The 25,941-nt window shown below is 40.7% G+C and overlaps 1 protein-coding gene and 2 non-coding genes across 18 annotated transcripts in view; all 3 read left to right on the top strand.

The window, feature by feature from the left end:
• PUM1 (pumilio RNA binding family member 1) overlaps nt 1-25,941 on the top strand; it is a 128,103-nt gene that overhangs the window by 98,249 nt on the left and 3,913 nt on the right. For 11 of the 16 annotated variants that reach the window (XM_024766621.1, XM_024766620.1, XM_024766610.1 and 8 more), the window contains 7 exons: nt 8,695-8,962; nt 10,282-10,411; nt 12,254-12,388; nt 16,311-16,448; nt 18,736-18,861; nt 20,054-20,175; nt 24,698-24,890. In XM_024766621.1, the coding sequence (XP_024622389.1) occupies nt 8,695-8,962; nt 10,282-10,411; nt 12,254-12,388; nt 16,311-16,448; nt 18,736-18,861; nt 20,054-20,175; nt 24,698-24,890 (1,112 nt within the window). The remainder of the gene's footprint in view (nt 1-8,694; nt 8,963-10,281; nt 10,412-12,253; nt 12,389-16,310; nt 16,449-18,735; nt 18,862-20,053; nt 20,176-24,697; nt 24,891-25,941) is intronic. The other 5 variants (XM_024766622.1, XM_024766614.1, XM_024766619.1 and 2 more) reach the window with 2 other exon arrangements.
• LOC112414452 (small nucleolar RNA SNORD103/SNORD85) lies at nt 13,278-13,363 on the top strand. The gene has a single exon (XR_003006147.1). It is a non-coding gene; the product is annotated as a small nucleolar RNA SNORD103/SNORD85 (small nucleolar RNA).
• LOC112414453 (small nucleolar RNA SNORD103/SNORD85) lies at nt 25,760-25,844 on the top strand. Its single transcript, XR_003006148.1, has one exon. It is a non-coding gene; the product is annotated as a small nucleolar RNA SNORD103/SNORD85 (small nucleolar RNA).

The following is a 25,941-nucleotide window of genomic DNA, read 5'->3' as shown; positions in this document are numbered from 1 at the left end:
TACCACGTTAATCATACATGCCATTCCTGAGAAACTTTGTGTCTTGATTGGTAGTGCTCTGCCTCACCTCAGCCTGTTTCCTTGAGAAAAGGGTTCGTGTATGCTTTATTCTTAACTATTGCAAAGTGATCACCTCAATAAGTCTATTTACCGTTTGTCACCAAGGAAATGCAACATTTCTTTACCAAATATATATTGGGCCATTCCTAATATAGCTTCTACTATTGATACTACACTGCTGCCACCGGCTATCAGTTCTTGGATCACTAACAACCATACTAAGTAAGCATTCATTCATTGTGTTCATTCGTTATGTTAAATACTCAAGTAACTCTGCTCTACACAGGGAAACTTAAACTCAGCATGGTTCAGTGACTTTCATGATACCCCATAGCTAGTAAGAGTTTGAGTGCACACTCCAGCCTATATCTCTGTTATCCCAGTGTGGATCTTTTCTCCATGATACCGTTTTCACACTTCCTCCCAGTAGACAGACACGTGTTAGGGCACTGTAAAAAACATCAGTGCCTGCATAGTTATTTTTCTCATTATTTATTCAACAATCACTTGTTGAGTGCCTACTATAGACTCTTCAATGCTTTTTTCATTACTTGTTTAAAGATCAAACTTCGATTACTACGAACCCGTGTCCCCTGCATCGGCAGGTGGACTCTCAACCACTGCGCCACCAGGGAAGCCCCAGACTTCTGTTTTGAAAAAACAACTTTATTGAGTTGTATCTTACATATCATGAAATTCACCCATTTCAAGTGTACAATTCAATGATTTTTAGTAACTTTCTGTATTGTGCAACCATTAGCATAAGTCAGTTTGGTAATATTTTTATCCCCTCTGTAATATTCCTCTTGACCATTTACAGTTAATCCCCATTCACACCCTTAGTCCCAGTCAACCACTGATCTATTTTCTGTTTGTTTTTTTTTTTTTGAGAGGGGAGCAGGCATGCTTGCGTGTGCTTGCAGTTCCCCATCCCGGGATCGAACCTGTGCCCCCTGCAGTGGCATCGTGGAGTTCTAACCACTGGACCACCAGGGAATTCCCTACTTTGTGCTTTGAAATTTGCCTTTTTTGGACATTTCATATAAATGCAGCCATATAGTATGTGACCTCTTTTGTTTGCCTTCTTTATCTTCAAATGTTTTTGAGGTTTCATCCATGATGTAGTATGTGTCAGCAGTTTGTTCCGTTTTATTGCTGAATTGTCTTCCATTTTATGGATATATACCACGTTTTGTCTTAACTACCCACAGTTGAAGGATGTTTGTTGGTTACAGTTTTTGGCTATTAGAAATAATGCTGCTGTGAACATTTGCATGCAAGTTTTTCTGTGGACACAGGTTTTCATTTCTCTAGGAGTAGAATTGCTGAACTGTATGTAAGTTTTATGTTAAACTTTTGGAGAAACTCAAACTGTTTTCCAGTTCGGTGCATCATTTACATCCCACCAGTAATGTACAAGGGATTCCAATTTCTTTACATCCTCGCCAACATTTGTTCTTATTTTTCTTATATAATGTAGCGATTCTAGGAGGCATGAAATGGTTATGTCATTGTGGTTTTAATATGCATTTCCCTAATGACTATAGCATCTTTTTATGTGCTTATTACCATTTGTTTATCTTTGGTGAAATGTCTGCTCATATTTTTTGTCCATTTTTGGATGTGCATTGTTTGTCATTATTATTATGGAGTTGTAAGAGTTGTTTATATATTCTGGATATGACTCCTTTATCAGATACGTGTTTTGCATATACCTGTTTTCTTCTGGTCTTTTGCTTGTCTTTTTATTTTTATGCTACCCTTTTGTTTGGTTTGGTTTGGTTTTCTGTTTGTTTGTTTTCGTTTGGGTTTTTTTTGGCCGCTGTGCGTGGCCTGCGGGATCTTATTTCCCTAACCAGGGATCGAACCTGCATCCCCTGCAGTGACAGTGTGGAGTCTTAACCACTGGACTGCCAGGGAAGTCCCATCTTTTTGTTTTTATTTATTTATTTTTATTATTTATTTATTTATTTATTTATTTTGTGGTATGCGGGCCTCTCACTGCTGTGGCTTCTTCCGTTGCGGAGCACAGGCTCTAGATGCGCAGGCTCAGCGGCCATGGCTCATGGGCCCAGCCGCTCCGCGGCATGTGGGATCTTCCCAGACCGGGGCATGAACCCGTGTCCCCTGCATCGGCAGGCGGACTCTCAACCACTGCGCCACCAGGGAAGCCCTTTATTTTTAAATGGTTGTTTTTGAAGTGCAGTAGTTTTAATTTTGATGAGGTCCAGTTTATCATGCTTTCTGGTATAGAAATCTTTGCCCATCTCAAGGTCTTAAAGATTTTCTCCTATGTTTTGTTCTAAAAATTTTATTGTTTTAGCTCTTAAAGTCTTTGATCTATTTTGAATTAATTTTGTGTATTGCATGAGGTGATGGTTCATCTTTTTGCATGCACCATTTTCCCCAGCAAAGTTTTGAAATTTTTAGTGTGTAGGTCTTAAATGTCTTTTGTTAAACTAGTTAGTGTATATTTTATTTTTCTTGAATGGAATTCTAGTTTTGTTTTGGATTGTTTGTTGCTTGCAAGCATTTAGTTTTATCATCATGGTAGAATTCCTATCTTCTTAAAATAAATTCTTCCTGTCCTTTAAATTCAAGGTTGTATGTGCCCTTAGTCCTTTAAGAAAAGCAAAGATCAAACAAAATGGTTTTCTCTGTCCCTGCCTGAACTGCAGTAGCTGTTTCTAATTTATTGTTCAGTAACCTGTATTAATTTCCGGTTGTTTACTAGTCATGTGTGCCCCTTTAGGCACTTCTCTGTTCTAAATGGAAGTGTAGTGTTTTGTGACACCTGGTTCTCTGAAGGTGACTTGTCATCTGTAAAACAAACCATGTGAAAATCAACTTAGTTAGGATTTAGTATTACGCACTAAAGACAGTTACTCTTAGGCTTATTTTCATTTAGGGCTACCTGGCTGTGATATTAGGGAGTGGATTGGGGAGAACTTTTTATAAACATTTTGGTGAGCAACATTGCCTCCGCCTGTAATAAATACAGAGCCAGATGTTGGGCACCTTTGGAATTTTTCTTTAAAAAGCAAAGAAGGCAGGACTTTGTCCATTAGGCATCTACTAAATCTCTGAGTACAGAAAGCAAAACAAGATGAATGAAAACATTCCACATAGGAAAAGGATGGAATACTAGATGGCTAGAAATACTAGAAAACCTTTTGTATCAAGTAACTGAAGCACATCTTAATTTAAGCGTGGTATACTTTTGTCCGTCCATTTACTGTTAATCTGTATGTGTCTTTATTTTTAAAGTGAGTTTCTTGTAGACAGCATATAGTTGGATTACATTTTTAAAAATAAATTTATTTATTTTTGGCTGCGTTGGGTGTTAGTTGCTGTTCACAGGCTTTCTATAGTTGTGGCGAGTGGGGGCTACTCTTCCTTGTGGTGTGTGGGCTTCTCATTGCGGTGGCTTCTCTTGTTGTGGAGCACGGGCTCTAGGCACACGGGCTTCAGTAGTTGTGACACAAGGGCTCAGTAGTTGTGGCTCGCGGGCTCTAGAGTGCAGGCTCAGTAGTTGTGGCTCACAGGCTTAGTTGCTATGCGGCATGTGGGATCTTCCCAGACCAGGGCTCGAACCCACGTCCCCTGCATTGGCAGGTGGATTCTTAACCACTGCGCCACCAGGGAAGCCCCTGGACTACATTTTTTGATCCACTCTGACAATCTCTTTAATTGGTTCATTTAGACCATTGACATTCAAAGTGATTATTGATATAGTTGGGTTAATATTTACCATATCTGTTGTCTTCTATTTTTTTTTTGTTTCTGTCTTCCACTCTTTTTCTGCGTTTTGTGGTTTTAATTGAGCATTTTATATGATTCCATTTTATTTCCTTTCTTAACCTATCAGTTATACTACTACTTTTTTTTTTTTTCAGTGTTGCCCTAGGATCATTATACATTTACGATTAATCCAGGTCCACTTTCAAATAAGACTGTATGACTTCACATGTAGTGTGAGGACCTTAAAATAACAAAATAATCTTAACCTTTTCCTCCCATCCTTTGTGTCATTGCTGTCATTCATTTCAGCTATATAAAGCATATGTGTATATATATATGTATATGATATAAACATAAGCATACATAATTGAATACATTGTTGCTATTATTTGAACAAACTGTTGTCAGATCAATGAAGAATAAGGTAAATAAAAGTTTTTATTTTACTTATTCCTTTTTTGATGCTCTTCCTTTCATTATATAGATCAGTTTCTGGCCTGTATTATTTATATTTCTCTCTGAAGAACTTCTTTTGACATTTCTTGCAAGTCACATCTACTGGCAACAAATTTCATCAATTTTTGTTTGCCTGAGAAAGTCTTTATTTTTCCTTCACTTGTGAAGGATAATTTTGCAGGGTACAAAATTCTAGGTTGGTGGGTTTTTTCCTCTCAAAACTTACAGTCTTCTCTTCTTGCTTGCATACTTTTTGAGGAGAAGTTGGATGTAATTCTTACCTTTGCTCCTCTGTAGGTGGGGTGTTCTCCCCCATGTGGCTTCTTTCAGTATTTTTTCTGTATCTTTGATTTTCTATCATTTGAAAATGATAGTTGGAGGAGTAGTTTTTTTGGTCTTTATCTTGCTTGGTGTTCCCTGCACTTCCTGGATCTGCTGTTTGGTGTCTGGCATTAGAGAAATCCTTAGTCATTATTGTTTCAGATATTCCCTCTGTTCCTTTCTCTCCTCCTTTCCCTTCTGGTATTCCAGTTATGTGTATGTTACACCTTTGTAGTAGTTGCCCCACAGTCCTTGGATTTTGTTTTTCCCCAGTCTTTGTTCTCTTTCCTTTTTGGTTTTTGAGGAGTCTATTGATAGATCCTCTAGCTCAGAGATTCTTTCTTCATCTGTGTCCAGTTTGTTAATAAGCCCGTCAGAGGCATTCTTCATTTTGGTTATAGTGTTTTTTGTCTCTAATATTTCTTTTTGGTTCTTTCTTAGGATTTCCATCTCTCTGCTTACATTGCCTGTCTATTCTTGCATGCTGTCTACTTTATCCTTTAGAGCCCTTAGCATATTAATCATAATTATTTTAAATTCCCAGTCTGATAATTTCAACATCCCTGCCATGTATGTTCCTGATGTGTGCTTTTACTCTTCAAATTTTATTCTTTGCCTTTTGATATGCCTTGCAGTTTATCTTTGATAGCCCATGCCTGGTACATCGAGTGAAAGGAACTGCTGTACATAGGTTTTTAGTAATGTGGTGGTGAGGTGTGGAGGGAGGAAAAATGTTCTATAGATCTATGATTAGGTCTCAGTCTTTTAGTGAGCCTGTGCCTCTGGACTGTCAACTTCACAAGTGTTCCTTAGTTTTCTTCCTCCTCCCTTTAGTGGAACAGGATAGTTTGAGTAGGCTGGAGTTGTGTATTTCAGGGTCATCCCGCACTGAGCCTCTTAATTTGTCAGTTACAGTTCAGGTTTTCCTAGTGTGGTACTGGTTCAGGCAGTGGTGTCCACTTGAGTCCCTGGTCTGGTTAGCTGTGGTGACCTGTATGTCTGTCTCTCCAGTCTTGGGGACAGTGGTTTGCTCTGTCTTCCTCTCTCTTGTGGATCTAAGAAGAATTGTTGATTTTTCAGCTTTTTGCTTGTTGTTAGGGTGGAATGGTGAGGCTCTTTACATGTGGAGTGGGAAACCTGCACATATACAAAACATTTAAGCCTTTGATTTCTGTGGAAATGTTGTCATAGGACAGAGCTCTGTGAAATCCACTACTGTCAAAATGTTATAGAAAAACTTTGTGAAATCACTAGGAGGCTTAAAGAGCCTGCGTGAAATGTTCCTTTAAAAATGGGGTTAAAATTCAAACACTTTCAGGGGCCATCTCCAGGGGATAGTAATTTGGGTATTAGCACATGTAGGTGTGTAAACTATAGTGAACTGGAAAACACCTTTCTGCATATTCCCCATATAAAGGAGCTGCAGTCCACAAATAATGATGGTCTACTATTTGCCAGGTACCTTTTGAAAAACAACCAGAAAACCACATTTTTAAGCAAAAATTTACTTTAACCGTTGGTTTAATGTTTAAAGAAAATTATTTGGCCTGAGCAAAATATTCCTGTTGACTGTTAGTTTGCCATTTATAATATAGTACCTGGAGAAATTTATTTTCTTTTTCAGATTTGTATACTTCCTTTCTCAATAATAAAAGCTGTGTGTGTATATGTGTGTCTGTGTATCCTGTCTGGCATCCAAAGACACCAAAGCCAAAAATCAAAACTTCAGGGCAGGTGTATAAATCTACCCAGTAGTCACTCCACCCCTTTATGTTATGGATTAGTCAGTATGCTTTTGGCCACAGTAACAGAAAATCAATCTAATAGTGGCTTAAACAATAAGTTCATTTGTTGGCTCGTATAACTGGAAGTTTAGGGGTAGGGCAGTGCTCAGGGTTGGTTCCTGTCATTCAGCCTTGTCATCATGGACCTGGCCACCTTCCATGTTTATTCTTTTTAAGTGAAAGAGAGTTTATTTACAGAGATACACATTCCATAGGCAGAATGCTGTTGTCTCCTACCTTGCATGTTAATTTGGATGTTTGTCAGGCCTTTTAAGAGTTTGATTGTTTCTCTGTTGATATGTTACTTTTCCCTAAGTGCCTTTGTTAGTGACCAGGTTCTTAACCTTTAAATTGTTTTCAAAACTTTGTATGTTCATGCTGTTCCTTCTTCTTAACCACACTCTCCCAGTACCTGCTGACTTACCTGATTACCACCTCTTGGCCTGTTTGTCCCCTATCTCAAGCCAGGGTAGAAAGAATTGTTTTTGAAATGGAATAAAGAGCAGCCATATGGCTACTATTCTCTTTTGTTATAAACCTCCTTTCTCCTTTCCTTAAAGAAATGTTTTCCTTTGGGTTAGGAAATATTATGGAATTTTGACAAGAAAAACAATGTCCTTTAGAACAGGGTTGGCAGCCTGTTAGGAACTGGGCTGCACAGCAGGAAGTGAGTGGCGGGCAAAGCGAGTGAAGCTGCATCTGCCGCTCCACATCCCTCCCCATCACTTGCATTACCGCCTGAACCATCCTGCCCCACCCCCACCCCCCCCCGCCCCATCCATGGAAAAATTGTCTTCCACGAAACCTGTCCCTGGTGCCAAAAAGGTTGGGGACCGCTGCTTTAGAACAAGAAAATTATATAACTGAGTCTGAAAATGAGTCTCGTGTAGTTGTAAGGGCAGTGACAGATTCTGGCCATGATAATTTTGGGTTTTGTATCTTTTGACAAGCATTTCACCTCTTTGGGCCTTAATTTTCTGTTACATAAATGGGAATTAAAAACTCCCTTTCCATAATGCCAGTGAGAATTTGATAGAAAGTGGATATTAAATACTTCTAGCATAGAGCCTGGCATAGGACAAATGCTCAGCAAGTAGCTTTTATTTTTATTTATCTATTTAAACAAAATTTAATGTTGAGCCATTTCCTTTTGGTTCCACTGTTTTCATTGAGACCCCGACCTTTGAAACTGGGCCCTGGAATTCTGTGGAGAAATCCAAGCTGAGTCTCTTTTTGTAGCTACCATTAAACTCCAGACCAGACATTCATTAAAGCTCTGCAGAAGTTAACAGGCAGTTCATGTTGGGTGACTTTTCTCATGGCTCCTGAATTGTTATTTACCTACACTCTTTGTGGTTTAACTGGTATTTCTTATCTACTTTGCAAAGTAGGAATGGGGGAAAAAACAGAAAAAGGGCTTCACATCCTTTTTATAGTACAATCTAAAGTTTAAAAAGAAACCCTCTATTGTAAAAAAAAATATATTGAAAATATATACTCATAATTTTTTAATTCTGTTTTATCTTTTGATAGGCATTTCAGTCTTATCTCTGTTTTATGTGTCTCGGATTCACAATGATTATTCCCTTGTCAGCAGTCAAAACGGCAATATCGGTAGCCTGAAAGTTGTTGCTACTGCAATCACTTCAGGCTCTGTTCCAGTAGAAGGAGTTAGATGCTGTCCATTCCTGGTGAAGAACTGGAAAACCTTCCATTTCAAAGCACACGTCTTTTTTTCTATCCCTTATGTCTAATCCTTGGCCTTGGTTGCCTTAGTGATTTTCAGACTTCTATTTAGCGGCAAAACCATGCCTTCAAAGCTTTTTTGAGAGGTCCACTATATAAAACAGACTAATCTGGGTACCCTAAAAAGAAAGATTTTATTTTTTTTTTTTAAGGGATGGTTTCAGATGGGAGTGGGGATTATCCACTGATGGCAGGAATCTCCACAGAGATCAGAGTGGAAAACCACTGAAGTCTCTGTGCATTTTGTCTTTTCTGATCCTGGTGTTCAGGTGCTGGTTCACACAGCAGGACCTTTCCTCCTTTCATTTACTAAGGGCTATACTAACCATTGCTCCATTATTGCTAGCAGTCTCCTATCAATGGTTAATAGCATTCCCCTCTCAAGTTTTGTGCAAAAGTTTTCTTCCAGCTTGGTGAGTTTGTCTTATGAAAGTCGTGGCACTAATAGAATTGAATCTTAACACGAAAGCAGCAGAATTGAAAAGAAATCAGAGGTGATGCAGGATTTCATGTATAGGATGCTTTTTCCTCTCGAATAAAGTTCGTTAAGAATGAGTCTTGAGTTCTCCTGTTCTGTAACCAACAGGAGGACTCACAAATGGCAGTGGAAGATACATCTCTGCTGCTCCAGGCGCTGAAGCCAAGTACCGCAGCGCGAGCAGTGCCTCCAGCCTCTTCAGCCCCAGCAGCACCCTATTTTCCTCTTCCCGTTTGCGATATGGAATGTCTGATGTCATGCCCTCTGGCAGGAGCAGGCTTTTGGAAGATTTTCGAAATAACCGGTATCCCAATTTACAACTGCGGGAGATTGCTGGGCATATAATGGAGTTTTCCCAAGACCAGCATGGGTCCAGGTGAGGACTTGGCTTTGCCACTTAAGGTAACTGAAATCTTAATGCCTTAAATTCCATGCTTCAGATAAGGTATACATTAAGTAAATTGCCATATAATAATTGAAACAAAGTTTGCTTTTTAGTACGCTTCCTGTTATTTCAGAGGGATGTGGCTATGAGAGTCAACAGATATACAAGTGATGGAGAAGAGCCATTTAGTAATCTGGATCACATGCTGAAACAAACCTTTTTACCTTTCTGAAAGATTAGTCTGGTGTTCCTTTGTTCATGAGAACCTCCCAGAATGTCTGCAGTTTAAGAAATACAGAAACACTAACACAAAGACATGTGTACACTTTTGCAACTTTAATCGCTATTAAGAATCTTGCTCTCAAAGAGACTCTATTCACATGCAGATTTGGATCTCGGCTCAGGAGTAAGATGGTGCCACCACTTTTCTTTGTTGTTCCATTCTGTAGAAGTGAGAGTCTGCACAGAGGTTAGAAGATGCTATTATAAAACACAGAATTTAGCTTTGGTTACCACTCCCTGTTCCAATGGACTTCACAGAAAGGGACCCTGGTCCTCAGAAAAAAGCAGATTTATGGTGACATCATCCATCCTTCTCTCTCCCTTTTTCTTTCTCTGACAGTTCCTCCAAAACAACTCCCAAAGAACCTACCTCCTCTTTAAGTTCTGCCAGCTTGCTACTGGGCAAGGATTTCTCATATTTAGATCCTAAAGGCCAGGTTGGGAGAAGAACATGGTTTTTCTGATATAGTCACCTGAGCTAAAAAAGGCAAACTGAATAGCTACTACTTTAGAAAGAGACTGCACATAGATGACAACTGTTCCACATCATTAATAAATATGTACTGCTTCATATGAATGTGAGTTAAAGACTATAATAAGGACCATAGGCTTTGAGTTTATTGATGTTGGACTGGTTCCTAAAAGAAAAAGTCCGGTAGAGTTCTCCCTGTGTTGTGCCTGCTTTTACCCTCTTCTCTCTTTTTCTGCCCCCCCTTTTCAGCTCCCTCTCAATCCCACACATAAATACATGTCCTGTTGTAATGAAGTATACTAAAATTTAAATATACTTCTAAAAGCTCAGTTAAATTAGGGGATACTTCACAATATAACTTTTTTTTCCTTTTCAGTAATTCTTCAATTTGAAGTGAGCTCAAGTGATTTATTTAAGTAACACTGTTGTGCCTTTGTGTACACGCACACGCATACATTTAGTTTCAGAACTGACACATTATAAATTGAGCTAATCTTTATATACTTTCCAAGTCTTCCTAAAATGCTGTGATTGCCCTTTTTACTATGTACTTCAGATTCATTCAGCTGAAACTTGAGCGTGCCACACCAGCTGAGCGCCAGCTTGTCTTCAATGAAATCCTCCAGGCCGCTTACCAGCTTATGGTGGATGTATTTGGAAATTACGTCATTCAGAAGTTCTTTGAAGTAAGCCTTTGTTCTTTCTGTCCTTTGACTTTAGACAGTCTCCATAGCATTTTGATTTTCATTAGCTGTTTTTAGAATTGCAATTTCATTCCAGTCCTCAAAATGAAGCGTGAGTGGTCTTCTTGAGGCACATTTACATGTTTCTCCAGTTCATTAGCAGTAGTGCGTCATTTAAATACCCAAGCAGATGATGCTAGTGTATTTTAGAAATGTGTTTGTAGGACCATTCTCCCCATTTAGGATCCCGCACAATATTTCTGATTGCTAAAATAGTTTCACTAAAAGTGTCATTTTTGGAGGAAAAATCCTGGTAAGATAATTTTAGCAGGACCACAGTAAAGTTCTGAAAATGAATTTTTAAAAATGGATTCTTAGAGAATTATCTTTGAATACCAACTCTGGTGTTTTTCATCATAAACCACAGTCATGAGGATTGTTAAATGCTGCTTCTTGGGTGATCCTTCAGCCTTGGTTCCTTATTGTTCCTTCATTAATGTGGATAGTGTCCACTCTTGTTATCATTTTCCTTGGAAAGGATTAACGAGATTGTTGGATTAATGTCTATTTCCTCTTCTAAACTAAAATGTCAGAAACGTAGGGATTTTTTGCTAATCATTGTAGCTGTGGTGTACTGGTATCAACAACCCCATTATAAATCCAGAAAGGAGTGAAGCATTGAGATGAAACATCTGGTACAGGGGGAAAATGCTGCAACTCTGCACATTACCTGCCCCCCAACAAAAGAAATTTGTAAACTTCTTACATCTTACTTTGTTTGGTTTGTGTGAAGATTTTAAAAAATGGCTCACTCACAGCCTCTATCTTCCCAGCTTTTCTCATAAAGACCTAAGTTCTTTGACTCTGAATTCTCCAGCTACGGATTAAGATATCAGCCTAAACACGACTCTTGTAATTTTGACTTTCGAATGCCGTTTTACTGCTGTTTTGTCACAGATATAAAAATAGAGAGATCTCCAGCTCCAGAGGTTAATGCAGCTAGGGGTGGCTGAATGAACAGTGGGTTATAGCAGTATGATTTTGGGACAAGCTAGAGAACTTCTCTGACGTAGAGAATGTCCCTGGGCTTCAGTTCTCTTGTATGGAAAATGAGTGGGTTGGGCAGCCTTATTCATAAAGTCTCTTCCAGTCTCACATGCTATTCAAATGAAAATAAAAAGCCAGGGATGGAGAAACATTCTAGGAAGAGTTTTAACATTGTGCTGTCATACCCCTTGATTTTACTAACTTTCCCCCTATTCTGTTGACTTGTATAAATAGACATCATCAATTCTTATAGTACTAGAGAACAGTATATTCAGAGCAGTGTGCATGTGTGCTTTGGCTTAAACTTCATAGAGATGAAAGAAGAACTTGTTTTCAGCTTATGAGGCTCAGACAACTGAAGTGATGTAGATTTGTTGCAAGAAGTTCTTGAATCTTCCCCAGACATTGTCTAAAGCCGTAATAAACAATGTCTTCCACATGTACTATTGTTTTAAGAATAAATGTAAATGCTCTTGGACATATAGGTATATTTAATAGTATTGGTGAGTTAAGGACAGCTTTGAGGAATTGCCTATTTGTTTAGCAGATACTAGTAGTGAAACCACTCCAGTTGGATATCTGAGAAGTTTTTTAACATTAAAGAGTTCCTCATAATCAGAGGCTGATAACCACTAGTTTGAAGAAACAAAGGCTTTTTAAATAAAAGGTTTAGTTTATCATAGAATACAGGGCTAAAAGAGGTATGCCAATGGTTGATACAGAATAATGAATGCTTTGCTTTCTCTGGTTTCTTTCTTTCTACCTAAGTAATGGTGTTCACCCACACATTATGTCTAGTTTGGCAGCCTTGAACAGAAGCTGGCTTTGGCTGAACGGATTCGAGGCCATGTCCTGTCACTGGCACTGCAGATGTATGGCTGCCGTGTTATCCAGAAAGCTCTTGAGTTTATTCCCTCAGACCAGCAGGTAATTGTAAGTTTCCCCTTTAACTTTTCTCTTGGTGTTTGATGTTTCTTCATGGTACATGTAGTGAACCTCGTAAGTTTGTCAGTCTTTAGTTTTCTCTCACAGTTTTTCTTTGGTGCTTGTGGCTACCTTCTGTGCATGGCAGGCATGAACTGTACAATTAATTTTGTAAGTTTATAGTGGATCAAGTGTCTTGTGTTAAAACCAGTGGTTTCAAACACTTTTCCCTTTGACCAGACCTTAGTCTTTAGTAGGTGTGATTTTAGAGGTGGGTTTTTTGTTTGGCAAGAGTTGAAGCAGGTAAGGTTGTCCTTTTCTTCTACCTGAACTGACCACCTCAACAGACAAAACTTTTTTCCAACCCACCTTCCAGTTTTCTTCACTTGCACCCTCTTATTCATTCATTCCACCGTTTACTGAATGAGCGCCTGGCCTGGCGCGTTGACCTGGTGCCCACTGTGTGCCAGACATCAGCACAGAGATGGCCGAGACTGAGCCCTGCCCACGGAGCACACGTGGGGAAGGGTGACGGGAAGCAGCGGTGAGACGTGAGAGCACGTGCCCGAGGCTTTCAGGGGAGGCTTTGCAGGAGGAGAAGTCTGGGCTGCAGAGTTAGGAAAAAAGGGACAGAAATCTGAACTGTTTGGGTGCTGTGAGTGGGAGCTGGCACAGAGAGCACGTGAAGAGGCCGATGGCCTCAGAGCAGTCATGGAGCAGGTCCAACGGGCCCCACACAGACCACGGGGCCCGGGAAGCCTGACCAGCCCACAGGCAGGTGTGCCGTGCTGTGTCTGCGCTAGGCAGTGCCGTGAGCCTTCAGGTGCTGCTGATCTGAACCCTCAGCCTTTGGGCTCTGAACTCACTCAGCCCTTCTCGATGGAGGGGATGGCCGTGGTCTGGCAATGATGAGCCACTTGCCCTCTCTGAGAACAAAGTTCAGTAATGAGAATCTTTTGTTATGGACTCAAGTTCTGAGCCAGACGAGGCACCCACCACTTCCAGTTCAAAACAAAACACAACAGAACGCTGCGCTGGTGTCAGCAATGGCAGTTGAAGGCTGGGGAGTCCAAAGTCCTTAAGCCGTGAGACTCAGACGGGCATGTCAGGACGCTGGTGAAGGCAGAGGGAATGTTGGAGACACACGGCAGGTTGGGAGTTCATTCATTTAGTGCCAGTACTGGAAATACAGCAGTAATAGGGGTGCTGTGTGTGAGTAATTAGAAGCAGGGGTGAAGCTACTAGTTTGTTTTCTTTTAATGTTCAGATCATTGTCAGTTTTAATTTTCCCTGGGATGTTGAGGGATGAAAATTTGATGGGTGAATCTTTCCTCTTTAATTTTCTTGTTTGATTTGAATATGGAACTTTTTTTCCTCTTTTGACCATAATGCCCGCTTACTGAAAGCAAGCAGGAAATTACGGTTTCCCAGGTATTTTCCCCATCTTTGCCCTCTCCCAGGATTATGATAAATTGTTGATTTTGTCTCCAGATTTTCAGATTTTACTGTTTTTTTGTTTTTTGTTTTTCTGATGCAATGGCTACATTGTAGTAGTTTTTGCCCCCCTTTCCTTTCCCCCTGGCAATTGTCCTTTCTACCTGCTATTCCTGCATATCTTTTCCTGGTCTGGTTTCTCTGTGATTCTTGTTCTGGGTCTAAACTACTGCTCCTGGTATGAATAATTTACTCTTTTCCAGATGTAAGTGTATTTTAGCCGAAATAAACTCATCTCCAGTGGAGTTTTTACCTCTTTGGGCTCAAGAAAATATTCAGGGAAGCCCCCTCCCCTTCATTTTGATTATTAGAAGTGTCCCTTGTGTTTATCTTTATATAGGCGTTCTTCTCTATTTATCATTCCTATAATTATATTTCCGTAGTAAATTATTCTTTTCTGACATTTGATTAATTGCTTCAGGAAACTTTCCTGAGTCTCTTGTGTTTTGCTTGTTTAGTCCCTGGCGTTGTAGTCTTGAATTTCTTTAATTAGAAAATCATTTAGTTGCTTTGACATGTTTAACATCTCAGGGATTTAAGACATTGCATTCACAAATGTCACCGTTATAAACTGGCTTGTAGTCTTCTACCATAAATATGGAGTCAGCACAGTGGAACCAATATATAGAGGTTGTATATAGCAAGGAAATTGGGCAGCAAGTACCAGGGCCCAGCCGTGGTACAGGTGTTCAGCGTAAGTATGCCTGAGACCTGAGGCAGCAAGTTTGGGGATGGGGTCCAGTCAAAATCCCAACACACCTACACACACACACACACACACAGTGGGGATGGGATCCAGTCAAAATCCCAACGCACCTACACACACACACACACACACACACACACACACACACACACACACAGAGTCAATCATTGTCTGGCCTTTTTTTAAAAAAAATTATTTATTTTTGGCTGCATTGGGTCTTCACTGCCGCACACGGGCTTTCTCTAATTGTGGCGAGCGGGGGCTACTCTTCTTTGCGGTGTGTGGGCTTCTCATTGCAGTGGCTTCTCATTTCAGAGCACGGGCTCTAGGCACATGGGCTTCGGTAGTTGTGGCTCGCGGGCTCTAGAGCTCAGGCTCAGTAGTTGTGGCGCGTGGGCTTAGTTGCTCCGCGGCATGTGGGATCTTCCCAGACCAGGGCTCAAACCCATGTCCTCTGCATTGGCAGGCGGATTCTTAACCACTGCACCACCAGGGAAGTCCCTGGCCTTCTGTATTTCCCTGAGTTTGGACACTTTTCATTAACTGAGAGTATTGCTCAAGCTGACGTTGCAGTCAGTCTGGCCTGGTGGGAAGATCATTTTGGAGTCACAGACCGGGCTAGAATTCTGATTCAGTCACTGTCTGTAGTTTTAGTACATTACTTAACCCCTCTCAGACTCAATATCTTCATATATTCACATATATGGGTGGAGGAAGGGGTGCAGGGTAATATTTGACAGGTGGTTTGCTGACATGGTCTGTTTTGCCACACACAGGAATCAGATTGCTTGGGTGTGAATAGGAGCAAGTCTAGGTCTGTGATTTGTAACAAGTCAGCTAACGTGTCTGTGCCCTGATTTCCTCCTCTGTCATAGTGTCTGCTGCACAGGATTGTGAGGCGGATGGTGAGTCAAAGCGTGTTAAGCATTTAGAGGTCTGCTTAGCCTAGAGTAAGCTCTAGATGAACTACTCTCACTTTTAGTAGTATGTACCTTACAGGGTTCTCATGGTGAAAACATGATGAATTGTATGTGAAATTCTCTAATACAGTGTAGTTGATTTGATATCGGCTCGTTTATAATTTGAAGATGACTGCACTTTTTTGGTAACTCCCAGACAGGTCTTTTGCAAGTTAGAGAACTTTCTTCAGACTGGTTATTATTGGGCTTCCCCGGTGGCACAGTGGTTAAGACTCCCCCTGCCAATGCAGGAGACACGGGTTCGAGCCCTGGTCTGGGAAGATCCCACATGCCATGGAGCAACTGAGCCCACGCGCCACAACTACTGAGCCTGAGCTCTAGAGCCCGCGAGCCACAACTACTGAAGCCCGTGCGCCTAGAGCCTGTGCTCCGCAACAAAAGAAGCCACTGCAATGAGAAGCCCACACACTGCAACGAAGAGTAGCCCCCTCTCTCTGCAACTAGAGAAAGCCCCCGTGCAACAACAAAGACCCAGTGCAGCCAAAAATAAATAAATAATTTTTTTTTTTAAAAAAGAAAAGAATCAAAAAAAAAAAAAGACTGGTTATTATTATAGGAAGTTTGTTAACATGTGAAAGAACTCCAGTCTTCGTTTGTTACCAGGTTGTCAGAGTGCCACAGCTGAGTTGTCCCACTTTAATTGTCACGGATTCCCTGCTCAGTGCTTTTGTGTTTGGTGAGGAGAACGTTGACCGTCCAGGTGTTTGCTCTCTGTGATTCTGGTGGTGCTTTCTTTCCTTGTCTCCAATAGAATGAGATGGTTCGGGAGCTAGATGGCCATGTTCTGAAGTGTGTGAAAGACCAGAATGGCAATCACGTGGTTCAGAAATGCATTGAATGTGTGCAACCCCAATCTTTGCAGTTTATCATCGATGCGTTTAAGGGACAGGTAAGTGCCTTAGGAAAGAAATAAGGGAAACAAGTTGATGGATGTTTCCATTGTGAGCAGAGAACAGGATGGGGTTTGTGGAGTGTTCTAAAGAGCTTAGTGTACTTTAGACTGCAGTAAGTAGTAGTCCTATTCAGTGGGGTCAGGTACCTAGCTCCGTGCACCCAAGGTTCTTCCCTTAATTGTCCATGGGTGTTCTCTCCATCATTAATGCAGATATCCGCTCATGTCAGGATGAGGTACTGTCATCAGATACTTGAAGAATAAATTTTTTCCTTTGGTTAAGTACTGTTTATCTTGATATTTAAAAGTTTTTATCATATTTTAAAATTTAGGTCATTTACAGAACTAATCTTACAGGTTATGTGTCACTATGTCTTTAAAATAACAAGGTGCTCCTTAATTTGGTGGGGGTTGGGTGGGGCAGTGATCAGGTTGGTTTGAACTCTGTTAAGTGGCACACAACCAGAGATAGCTTCCAGTTTCTCCTATTTACTTACATATCGTAAGGACTAGTGTGCTTTTAGCGCTAGCTTCCAAGCAGAGTTGATATTTTGTCATACCCTAGTTTTTCCAGAATTGCCCCTCAGTTGGCTGTTATCATTAATTTCTTTTGCCAAAAAACAACCTTCTCCCAGTCTCCTAAGCTAGGTGGGACAAGAGAGTAAAATACATCTTTTTGGGTGTGTGAAATTGTTTTTGTTTTTGAAAAGGGAAAAATTGGAAATACCAAATAGATTTTCAGGTGTAGTCATGGGTACTGCTAAAGAGCCTAGATCGAAATGGGATTTTAGGATTGTTTAGGTTTTGCTCACTTAAACTACAGTGGTTAAGTAGATTACAGACACTAACTTGAGGGTTATTGGGATTTTCTGAGTTAATTAAGAAAAGAGTAGATCTGTTTATCTTTACATTTTTGTGTGTGTGTGAAATATACAAGAAAGTAAAAGGATTAAGCCACTGAATGGGAGATAATATTTTCAAGATGGAAAATGCCAATGAATTGATAACCAGAATATATAAAGAACTCCTGAAATCAAGGAGAACAATACAAATTAATGCAAAAATGGGCTTAAAGCCTGAATAGACAGAAGAAACACAAATTGCTGGTAGACATATGAAAAAATAAATTCCATTAGTAATCAGGAAAATGCAAACTAAGACCACAGATAGTAGACCATTTTCTTTCTTTTCTCTCTCTCTTTTTCTTATTGGCCGCACCACGCGGCTTGTGGGATCTCGGTTTCCCAACCAGGGATTGAAACCTGTGCCCCCCTGCCGTGGAAGCGTGGAGTGTTAACCATTGGACCCCCAGGGAAGTCCCGTAGACCATTTTCTACCATTGGTTACTATGTACTGGCAGGGATGTGAGATCTGGATACACTGCTGGTGGGAATGGACCCATTTTGGAAAATAATTTAGTATCTTTTAAAGTTCAACATTTATATTTCTTGTGATCTAGCACTCCTGGCCTAGGTATATACCTGATGAAATGTTTGGTCATGTATACCATGAGATGTATTTAGACATGTTTAAAGCAGCATTATTCTCCTAATAGGAAAAGACTAAATAAACCAGATGTCCATCAGGAGAGGATTGGAACCCCCCGCAAAAAACAAGCCACATATTTTCCCAACATTATACTATACAGATATACAGAATAAACGATAGAAGCCCATAGTATTATAAGTAAATATTTGAAACATAATGTTGAGTGAAGTAAGTCAAGTTTTTCCAGACTGTGAGTGTTTAGCGTTTTTATAAAGCTAAAATTCAGAACATTACAGTGTAGTTATGTGAAAGCATTCAGGCTTTGATCCCAGCCCTTCTTTTTTCTGTTTTTAAACCCATCCTTTGACACTGTGGACTCGTAACTAAGTGTGTTTTCTATGACCTTGACCAGTTCTCTGTTCCTTTCTAAATAAGCTTTTTCTCAATAAGGTCCTTCTTAGCTCTGAATTTATGTACATCTATGAATTCCTAGAATGGGTTTAAGAAATAAGTTTATCCTCACACATAACATGCTCACCTTATTGTACGTAGAGAGAACTTAAAGGCCATACTTATAATTTGGGCTTTGGAGTCAGAAATAAAATCCTGGCTCTGTCATTTACTACCTATATGACTGTAGGCACATTATGTAAACTTCTAGGAGCTTCAGTTTTAATCATGATTATCTCTCAGAGTCATTGGGAAGGTTAATGGGATAATGTATGTAAACAATACTGGAGCACTGAAAGTGGCAACTGTTATTTTTGGCTTTCTTGTTTGTGTTGGTCTGCCCTAGGTGTTTGCTTTGTCCACACATCCTTATGGCTGCCGAGTGATTCAGAGGATCCTGGAGCACTGTCTCCCTGACCAGACACTCCCTATTTTAGAGGAGCTTCACCAGCACACAGAGCAACTTGTACAGGTAGTGGAGTTGCCAGTAGAGTAACTGCAAACACCTGTGGGCTTTTGTGTTTTCTTAGCCCAGGTATCTGTTCCAGAAGAGGTTAATGTGCTTAAAATGCCCATTGAAGCTCTGGGCAGGTTTTCATTTGCACCAGCCTGGTTCGTGTTTTATGAATAGGGGTAATGAGTAGAACCCTAGCCTTGGAGTTGAGATCTGCCTCTGATTCATCAAGAGATCTGCCAAGAACTGTCAAAAGCCAGAACTCTGTCATGGATTAAGCTAGCTGTGGCCACTTAGGCAGGCCATTTAGTCTATCAGTTTCATCTTTGCAAATGAACTAAGTGGATTAGTTGATTTCTTCTCTCTAGCTTTGGTACTTTATCTTGCTTCTTACTAAAATTGTCTCCCATATCATACTGTTTGAACACTTCCTACATAGAGTATGTTGTCCTGAAGCAATTTTTGGGCAGTGTTTGTTGCTTGTTTTGGTGAGAGATGTGAGATTATAAGTGTATTAAGTATTCATTGTAGAAAAGATTGTAAGTACAGAAAGTAGCAGCAGAACAGAAGAAACCACCCATAACCCTGCTGTCCAGAAGCAGGCACATTTGGCATAGGCGCTTCTTAAAAAGCATTCTATGTGCACTTTTAATTTTTTACATCTCACAAATAAATGTTTCTGCCTTTGGAATTCCTTGCTCACACACACTTATTCTTTCAGAGCATCTTTCAGTTTAGATGAGTATCTCCATTGCGTGCTTGTAATGTTATTTAATTAGGTGTTGTGAGTATTTCCAGTTTTTCTTTGTTAAAGACAGGCACACAGACCCATTTGTATATTTCTGTTAGAGAGAAAAATAGCTCTTTATTCCCACCTACTTTCTCTTCTTTTTTATTTTTTTTTAAATGAGAAGAGGCCTACATTTTTGTGTATAGTACTTTAGGAAGACCCTGACTAGGACCTTTGGGCATAAATATATATATATATAGAAACATTCCATTGTCTAGTAATAATGTGTTCCTGTTTTGTAATGACAGGGAAAAATTGTCACTACCTATCCATTTAAAAAATTCTTACGTGTTCATTAGTGTTCAGGTAAGCCATCATGGTCTTACAGGAAGATGGGTGTTGATTAGATATAAGGATTTAAGTAACATAGAGCCTGTTTATATATAAATTTTAAAATTTCTCTTGTTGTTTCTCAAATAGGATCAATATGGAAATTATGTAATCCAGCATGTGTTGGAGCATGGTCGTCCTGAGGATAAAAGTAAAATTGTAGCAGAAATTCGAGGGAATGTACTTGTATTGAGTCAGCACAAATTTGCGAGGTATGTGCTTTGAATTACTCAGACTGTTTTCCAGAAGAGATGATTAAATAGTGTTTCAGCTCTAGAGAAATTTTCATACTTTTCTTGTTTTCATGTTTATTTTCCTCAAAGTATACATAGCTAAAAAAAGTCAAAGCGTTCTGCTACAAAGTATGAAACATAAGACATCTCTTAGTGGGCTCCTCACTCCCCCAGAGTTCGCCACTTTGAAATTTGGGGAATATGTTTCTGAAGCATATACATTTTGTACTTCGGTAAACTGGGTATTTTAGTAACTTACTTGTTTGGAATTGTGAAATGTTCTTTACTCAATTTCCTTTTTGATACCTGAATTAAGGGGCAGGTGACCGTATCTATATATAGGCCTTAGTATTTTTAAAAATCTCTTTTCAGTCTTCATATCATACCAGCCCAAGAATAAAATGTACTAGTTATTCCCAGGTTGTGAAAGATGTCTTAGGTAACTTATAAGTGGCAGAGGTTGGAGAAGAAATTGTTGCTTCCCTGGTGGTCCAGTGGCTAAGACTTTGCGCTCCCAATGCAGGGGGCCCGGGTTCGATCCCTGCTCAGGGAACTAGATCCCACATGCTGCAACTAAGAGTTCGCATGCCACAAGTAAAGATCCCGCATGCCGCAACTAAGACCAGGTGCAGCCGAATGAATGAATGGCCCTCCAGCGGCTTAGTGGTGTGATACTCTGAGTAGAGTCTGTATATCCTATCATACACATAACATAGTATTCTGTATTTTTGGAATATTTTTCTTCTCTAGTTTTTAAAATAAATTGCAAGGCAGGTGTGACATACAACCTTGATTTTTTAAATTGTTCACTTTTAATTTGTGAAATCTTATAACGTTACAGCATGGAAAATAGAGAAAAGAAATAAAAGCACTCACAGAGCCAGTGTCTCAACAGCCTAATAAGCACATCAGGGTCATCTCTTAGACCTTGTATTGCTATTTTTGGACATTTGTCGGGATCAGGGAAATAGGGGACAGAATCTCTTAGTTCTTTTTTTGGGGTTGCTATCTTATTTACTTTCTTGTTCAGTGTATTTACTATCTCACTCTTGGATATAGTGTTAAGTATTAATATTATAATAGAGTTGTGGTCTGATAATGACCTAGGAGCTACTTTGGGCCCAATCCTCTCACAGATAACAACTAATAAATTGTTGACAAAATGCCCAAAACTACCTGAAGACATTAGAGAGCAGGGAGATAACCAGAGAGGAGTAGGGGAGGTTGTTGATACTTGGAAGAAGGTTAATTGCACTGGGGAAATTTCCCCGTCCTCCTCCCCCTCCTTTTTTGGGGGAGGGGGAGATATATAATTGACATGTAACATCGTGCAAGTTCAAGGTGTACAACGTGTTGGTTTGATACATTTATATGTTGTAATATGATTCCTACAGTAGCATGAGCTGTTATGTTACATAATTATCATTTTTATGTTGAGAACCCTTAAGGATCTAGCCTGTTAGCAACTTTGAAATTTATAATACGGTATTGACTATAATTAGGAAAGTTACAAAATGATGACCATGGGAGTGACAAAATGACAGGGGAGGAATCCTGGAAAGGAAGAGAACCAGGGAGGAGGAGGAAGCCTAAATTTAAACTTTCTAAATATCTGGTTGACTCCTGAACCTCATTTGTATAGGACAAACTCAAGGCGACCCAACTAAGGCTAAAAGAATTGAACTGAGGTTTCATCTGCTGCCTACTGCATGGGAGAATTTTGCAGTTTTTGTTCAGCCAAGTTAACTGCGTACAAAAAAAGGGGGGGGGTGAAGGAGTAACACTCGGAGGAGGAATATGACAGGGCCGTTTATTCAGTGCATCGTTTGCCATGTCTAGATAACAGGAATATGTGGCCTATACTCAGGAAAAAAGAAAAAATAGAAAAAACCCCTATGAACAGTTTTATACCACCCAGATGTTGGAGTTAGCAGAGCAGGATTATAAAGCATTTTATAAAGTTACTATATTTTGAAGTAATTAGTATTTAAAATACTGTATTTTAAAGTATTATAAAGTATTTTAATTATACTCAAGGATGTAAAGGAAAATATGCTTATAATGAAAAGATAAATGTTAGTAGAGAATTAGAAGCTTTATTATAGAAAGAATAACATGGAAATTACAGAGTAGAAAAATAATATAACATCTGAAATAAAATTCAGTGTATGGCTTCAACAGTAAATTAGAGATAACAGAAGAAGGAGCCAGTAAATTTGAAAATCAAATAATAGAAACAAATCAATTAAACAGATTAGTGACCTTATGACATTTTGGATGTTAATACGGAATACAAAGTAAATATTTCATTGACTTTGAGTGCATAGGCATGTGCATGCACGTGTAACTGAGGATATATTGCTCATAATTAATTCGGACACTTACTGTTCTGTTTCATTAAAAAAAAAACGAGTCTCAAATCACTAAGTTGATTTCCTCCGCCATAAATGGGTTGGGAACCACAGTTTCAGAAACGCTAGAATAGACTTTAAAGACTGGAACAATATGGATTGTGTGTTACGGTGGAAGGAAGCCTTTGGCCAAGTGGGATCCTGATCAGTGATCCTACCAAGTGGTGGTAGCTGATCTACCTGCTTACTTTCTTGGAAGACAGGTCACTGCTGAGGATTCAGTCCTCCACCCAGAAGAATGTGTGTCCTGTCTGCAACCTAGTTAAGTAGAAAATCCTATTCTAATCCTGACCACTTTGTAGGGGAAGCAGTCCTCGGGTGGATGAAGGTACAACCCAGCCAGGCAGTTCTAAAAAGTGATGAGTTCTTTGCCTGAACATTTGGAGATCGTGACTGGCTTTGTGCTACTGAACCAGCTCAGTAATGTCTTAACTCCCTTTTCTGCTAAGGGAGAAGGCGGTGGCTATTAGGAGATTCACTTCCACATGCCACACCTTCAGCTTGTGCTAGAATTGCATAGTGCTGTGGAAGGAAGGTGGGGGTAAAAGTTTTCCCATATTGCTCCTGTATCAGAAGGGAGAGGCTGTTGTCTTAATTAAACCTGATTGATTATCAGTTGATTTACTCTGTGTATCTTAAGAAGGAAGATCGAAAAAATATCTGGTAGGATGGTAGTTCTTGGACATTTAGCTTGAGAATTTTGTTTTCTAAATAAAAGCATGTGAATAATAAATACTCAGTACGCTAAACCAGGTAACATGGAGGGGGTCCTGTCAGAGCTCCATGGAAGCAACACCTTCTTATGGTTTAAAAACCTCTGGAATAGGGACTTGTTCTGGTGATGGTTATTTGTGATGACTGTTCAATTATTGAGGGGGCTGACCTTTGAAAGAAGGAGTAAGACACTATCTCTGCTTTTTTGGTGCTTCTGGAGTGGGTATACACATCCTTTTTTCAGCCCTTGAAGGCAAAATTAAGACAAATGGGTGAAATTTCAGGGAAGCACATTTTATTTCAGTATGTAAAGAATGTTTAACAAAGCCGTTCACTCGTATGGTAGGATGCCCTAGAATCACTTCCAAGTCACTGGAAATTCCTAAGCAGAGGCTAAATGGCCGTCTTTCAGGATTGTCAGAAAAGAGCTTTCTGCATTAGCTAGGTTTGAAGGTTCCTTTTCTACCTGAGTATCCTGTGGTCCAGAGCAGCTCTTCCCCCAGTCATGAACTCTTTGCGAGGCCCACCTACCAAATGCTCTCTCTGCGAAGTATTGGCTCCAGTAATACAAATACAAAGAATAAGTATTGCTCTTGTTCTTTGACATCACACAACTTCGTCATACCCACAGAGCCACAGGTGCAGAGTAGTGCTGACTTAACAAAACCAAACATTCACGAGTAGTCAGTCACTCCTGGATGGTGAGTGCCCTTGAGCATGGCCGGGTGTAATTTCATCAGCTCCTGCAGCCCCTCTGGATTGTAGAAGAACTCTGATTTAATGTAACCACACTTCTTTCTTTCCTTTCCCAAGATGATACATCTGTGAAGTGTTTAGAAATGCAGACATACCTGGGGGTTCTTCTTGTTCTTCAGAGGCAGCGTGAAGTAGTTGAATGAGGGCTGTGGTTCCTACTTGTATCTTCCTTCACCCAATAAGTCTGTAGACCAAGTCTGTAGTGCCAGGCTCTGTGCTTGGCACTAGAGATCTAGATGTAAGTGAGACTTGTTCCTGGCCTCATTAAGCTCACAGAGGTGAGCAAAGGATTGATAGATTCTGATACCTGTTGAAATTACGCTCATTAACCAATTCAGCTGTTAACGAGTCTTGTGAACCTTCACTTACCTGGGCTTGTTACCCTCACCTGTTAGAGGGTTGGGTTCTGGTATCCTCCAAGACCTGGTCTCGGCCATGGTTCACATTGGAAGTCACAGATGGCAAAGGTAGAGTCTCATAGAGCCAAACAGAAGAGGAATTAATCTGCCAAAAATATTAAGAGCTCTTTTGCTGCTGATCCTGAGGTCAGGGCAGAGGCCAGACAAGCACAGCCTAACAGGGTCCCTCTAAGAGTTGTCCCTGGATTTATCTCATTACAGCAATGTCGTGGAGAAGTGTGTCACTCATGCCTCCCGTACGGAGCGCGCTGTGCTCATCGACGAGGTGTGCACCATGAACGATGGTCCCCACAGTGCCTTATACACCATGATGAAGGACCAGTACGCCAACTATGTGGTCCAGAAGATGATTGATGTGGCAGAGCCAGCCCAGAGGAAGATCGTCATGCATAAGGTAGGCCAGTTTGTGCAGATCTCAACCAGAGAGAAAGTGCAGGGCCCTTGGTTCTTCTCATTTCTGAAATGTAAAGGAGGGTGGGCATCTTGCTTCTTTTTGCAGAGTTTGTCACTGGATTGTGTCTCATGCTATGCTTCTTTTTCCTTTTATCTGGAATGGCCATTATCCCTGTGTTTGCCGGCCCTCTATCAGTAACTCACTGGTGTGAGTGTTAAACTCAGTCTTTGTGAGGGAGTCCCCTCCCCGATCTTAAGCCCATGTTTCTACCCCTTGGCTCCTAGGAGACCAGCTTCTCGGTTCAGCAAATCAACCTGCTTGCCTTATTTCCTTTCCTCCCTCTTCCCTTTCATCATTCATTCCACCACTATTTACTGAATGAGCGCCTGCCCAGGGCAGCGCCTGGCCTGGCGCGTTGACCTGGTGCCCGCTGTGTGCCAGACATCAGCACAGAGATGGCCGAGACTGAGCCCTGCCCACGGAGCACACGTGGGGAAGGGTGACGGGAAGCAGCGGTGAGACGTGAGAGCACGTGCCCGAGGCTTTCAGGGGAGGCTTTGCAGGAGGAGAAGTCTGGGCTGCAGAGTTAGGAAAAAAGGGACAGAAATCTGAACTGTTTGGGTGCTGTGAGTGGGAGCTGGCACAGAGAGCACGTGAAGAGGCCGATGGCCTCAGAGCAGTCATGGAGCAGGTCCAACGGGCCCCACACAGACCACGGGGCCCGGGAAGCCTGACCAGCCCACAGGCAGGTGTGCCGTGCTGTGTCTGCGCTAGGCAGTGCCGTGAGCCTTCAGGTGCTGCTGATCTGAACCCTCAGCCTTTGGGCTCTGAACTCACTCAGCCCTTCTCGATGGAGGGGATGGCCGTGGTCTGGCAATGATGAGCCACTTGCCCTCTCTGAGAACAAAGTTCAGTTAAGAGAATCTCTGTTATGGACTCAAGTTCTGAGCCAGACGAGGCACCCACCACTTCCAGTTCAAAACAAAACACAACAGAACGCTGCGCTGGTGTCAGCAATGGCAGTTGAAGGCTGGGGAGTCCAAAGTCCTTA

This window comes from Neophocaena asiaeorientalis, unplaced genomic scaffold, assembly GCF_003031525.2.
Source record: "Neophocaena asiaeorientalis asiaeorientalis breed wild unplaced genomic scaffold, Neophocaena_asiaeorientalis_V1.1 scaffold79, whole genome shotgun sequence".
Lineage (NCBI taxonomy): Eukaryota > Metazoa > Chordata > Mammalia > Artiodactyla > Phocoenidae > Neophocaena > Neophocaena asiaeorientalis.
This window is presented reverse-complemented; position numbering and strand designations above follow the sequence as displayed.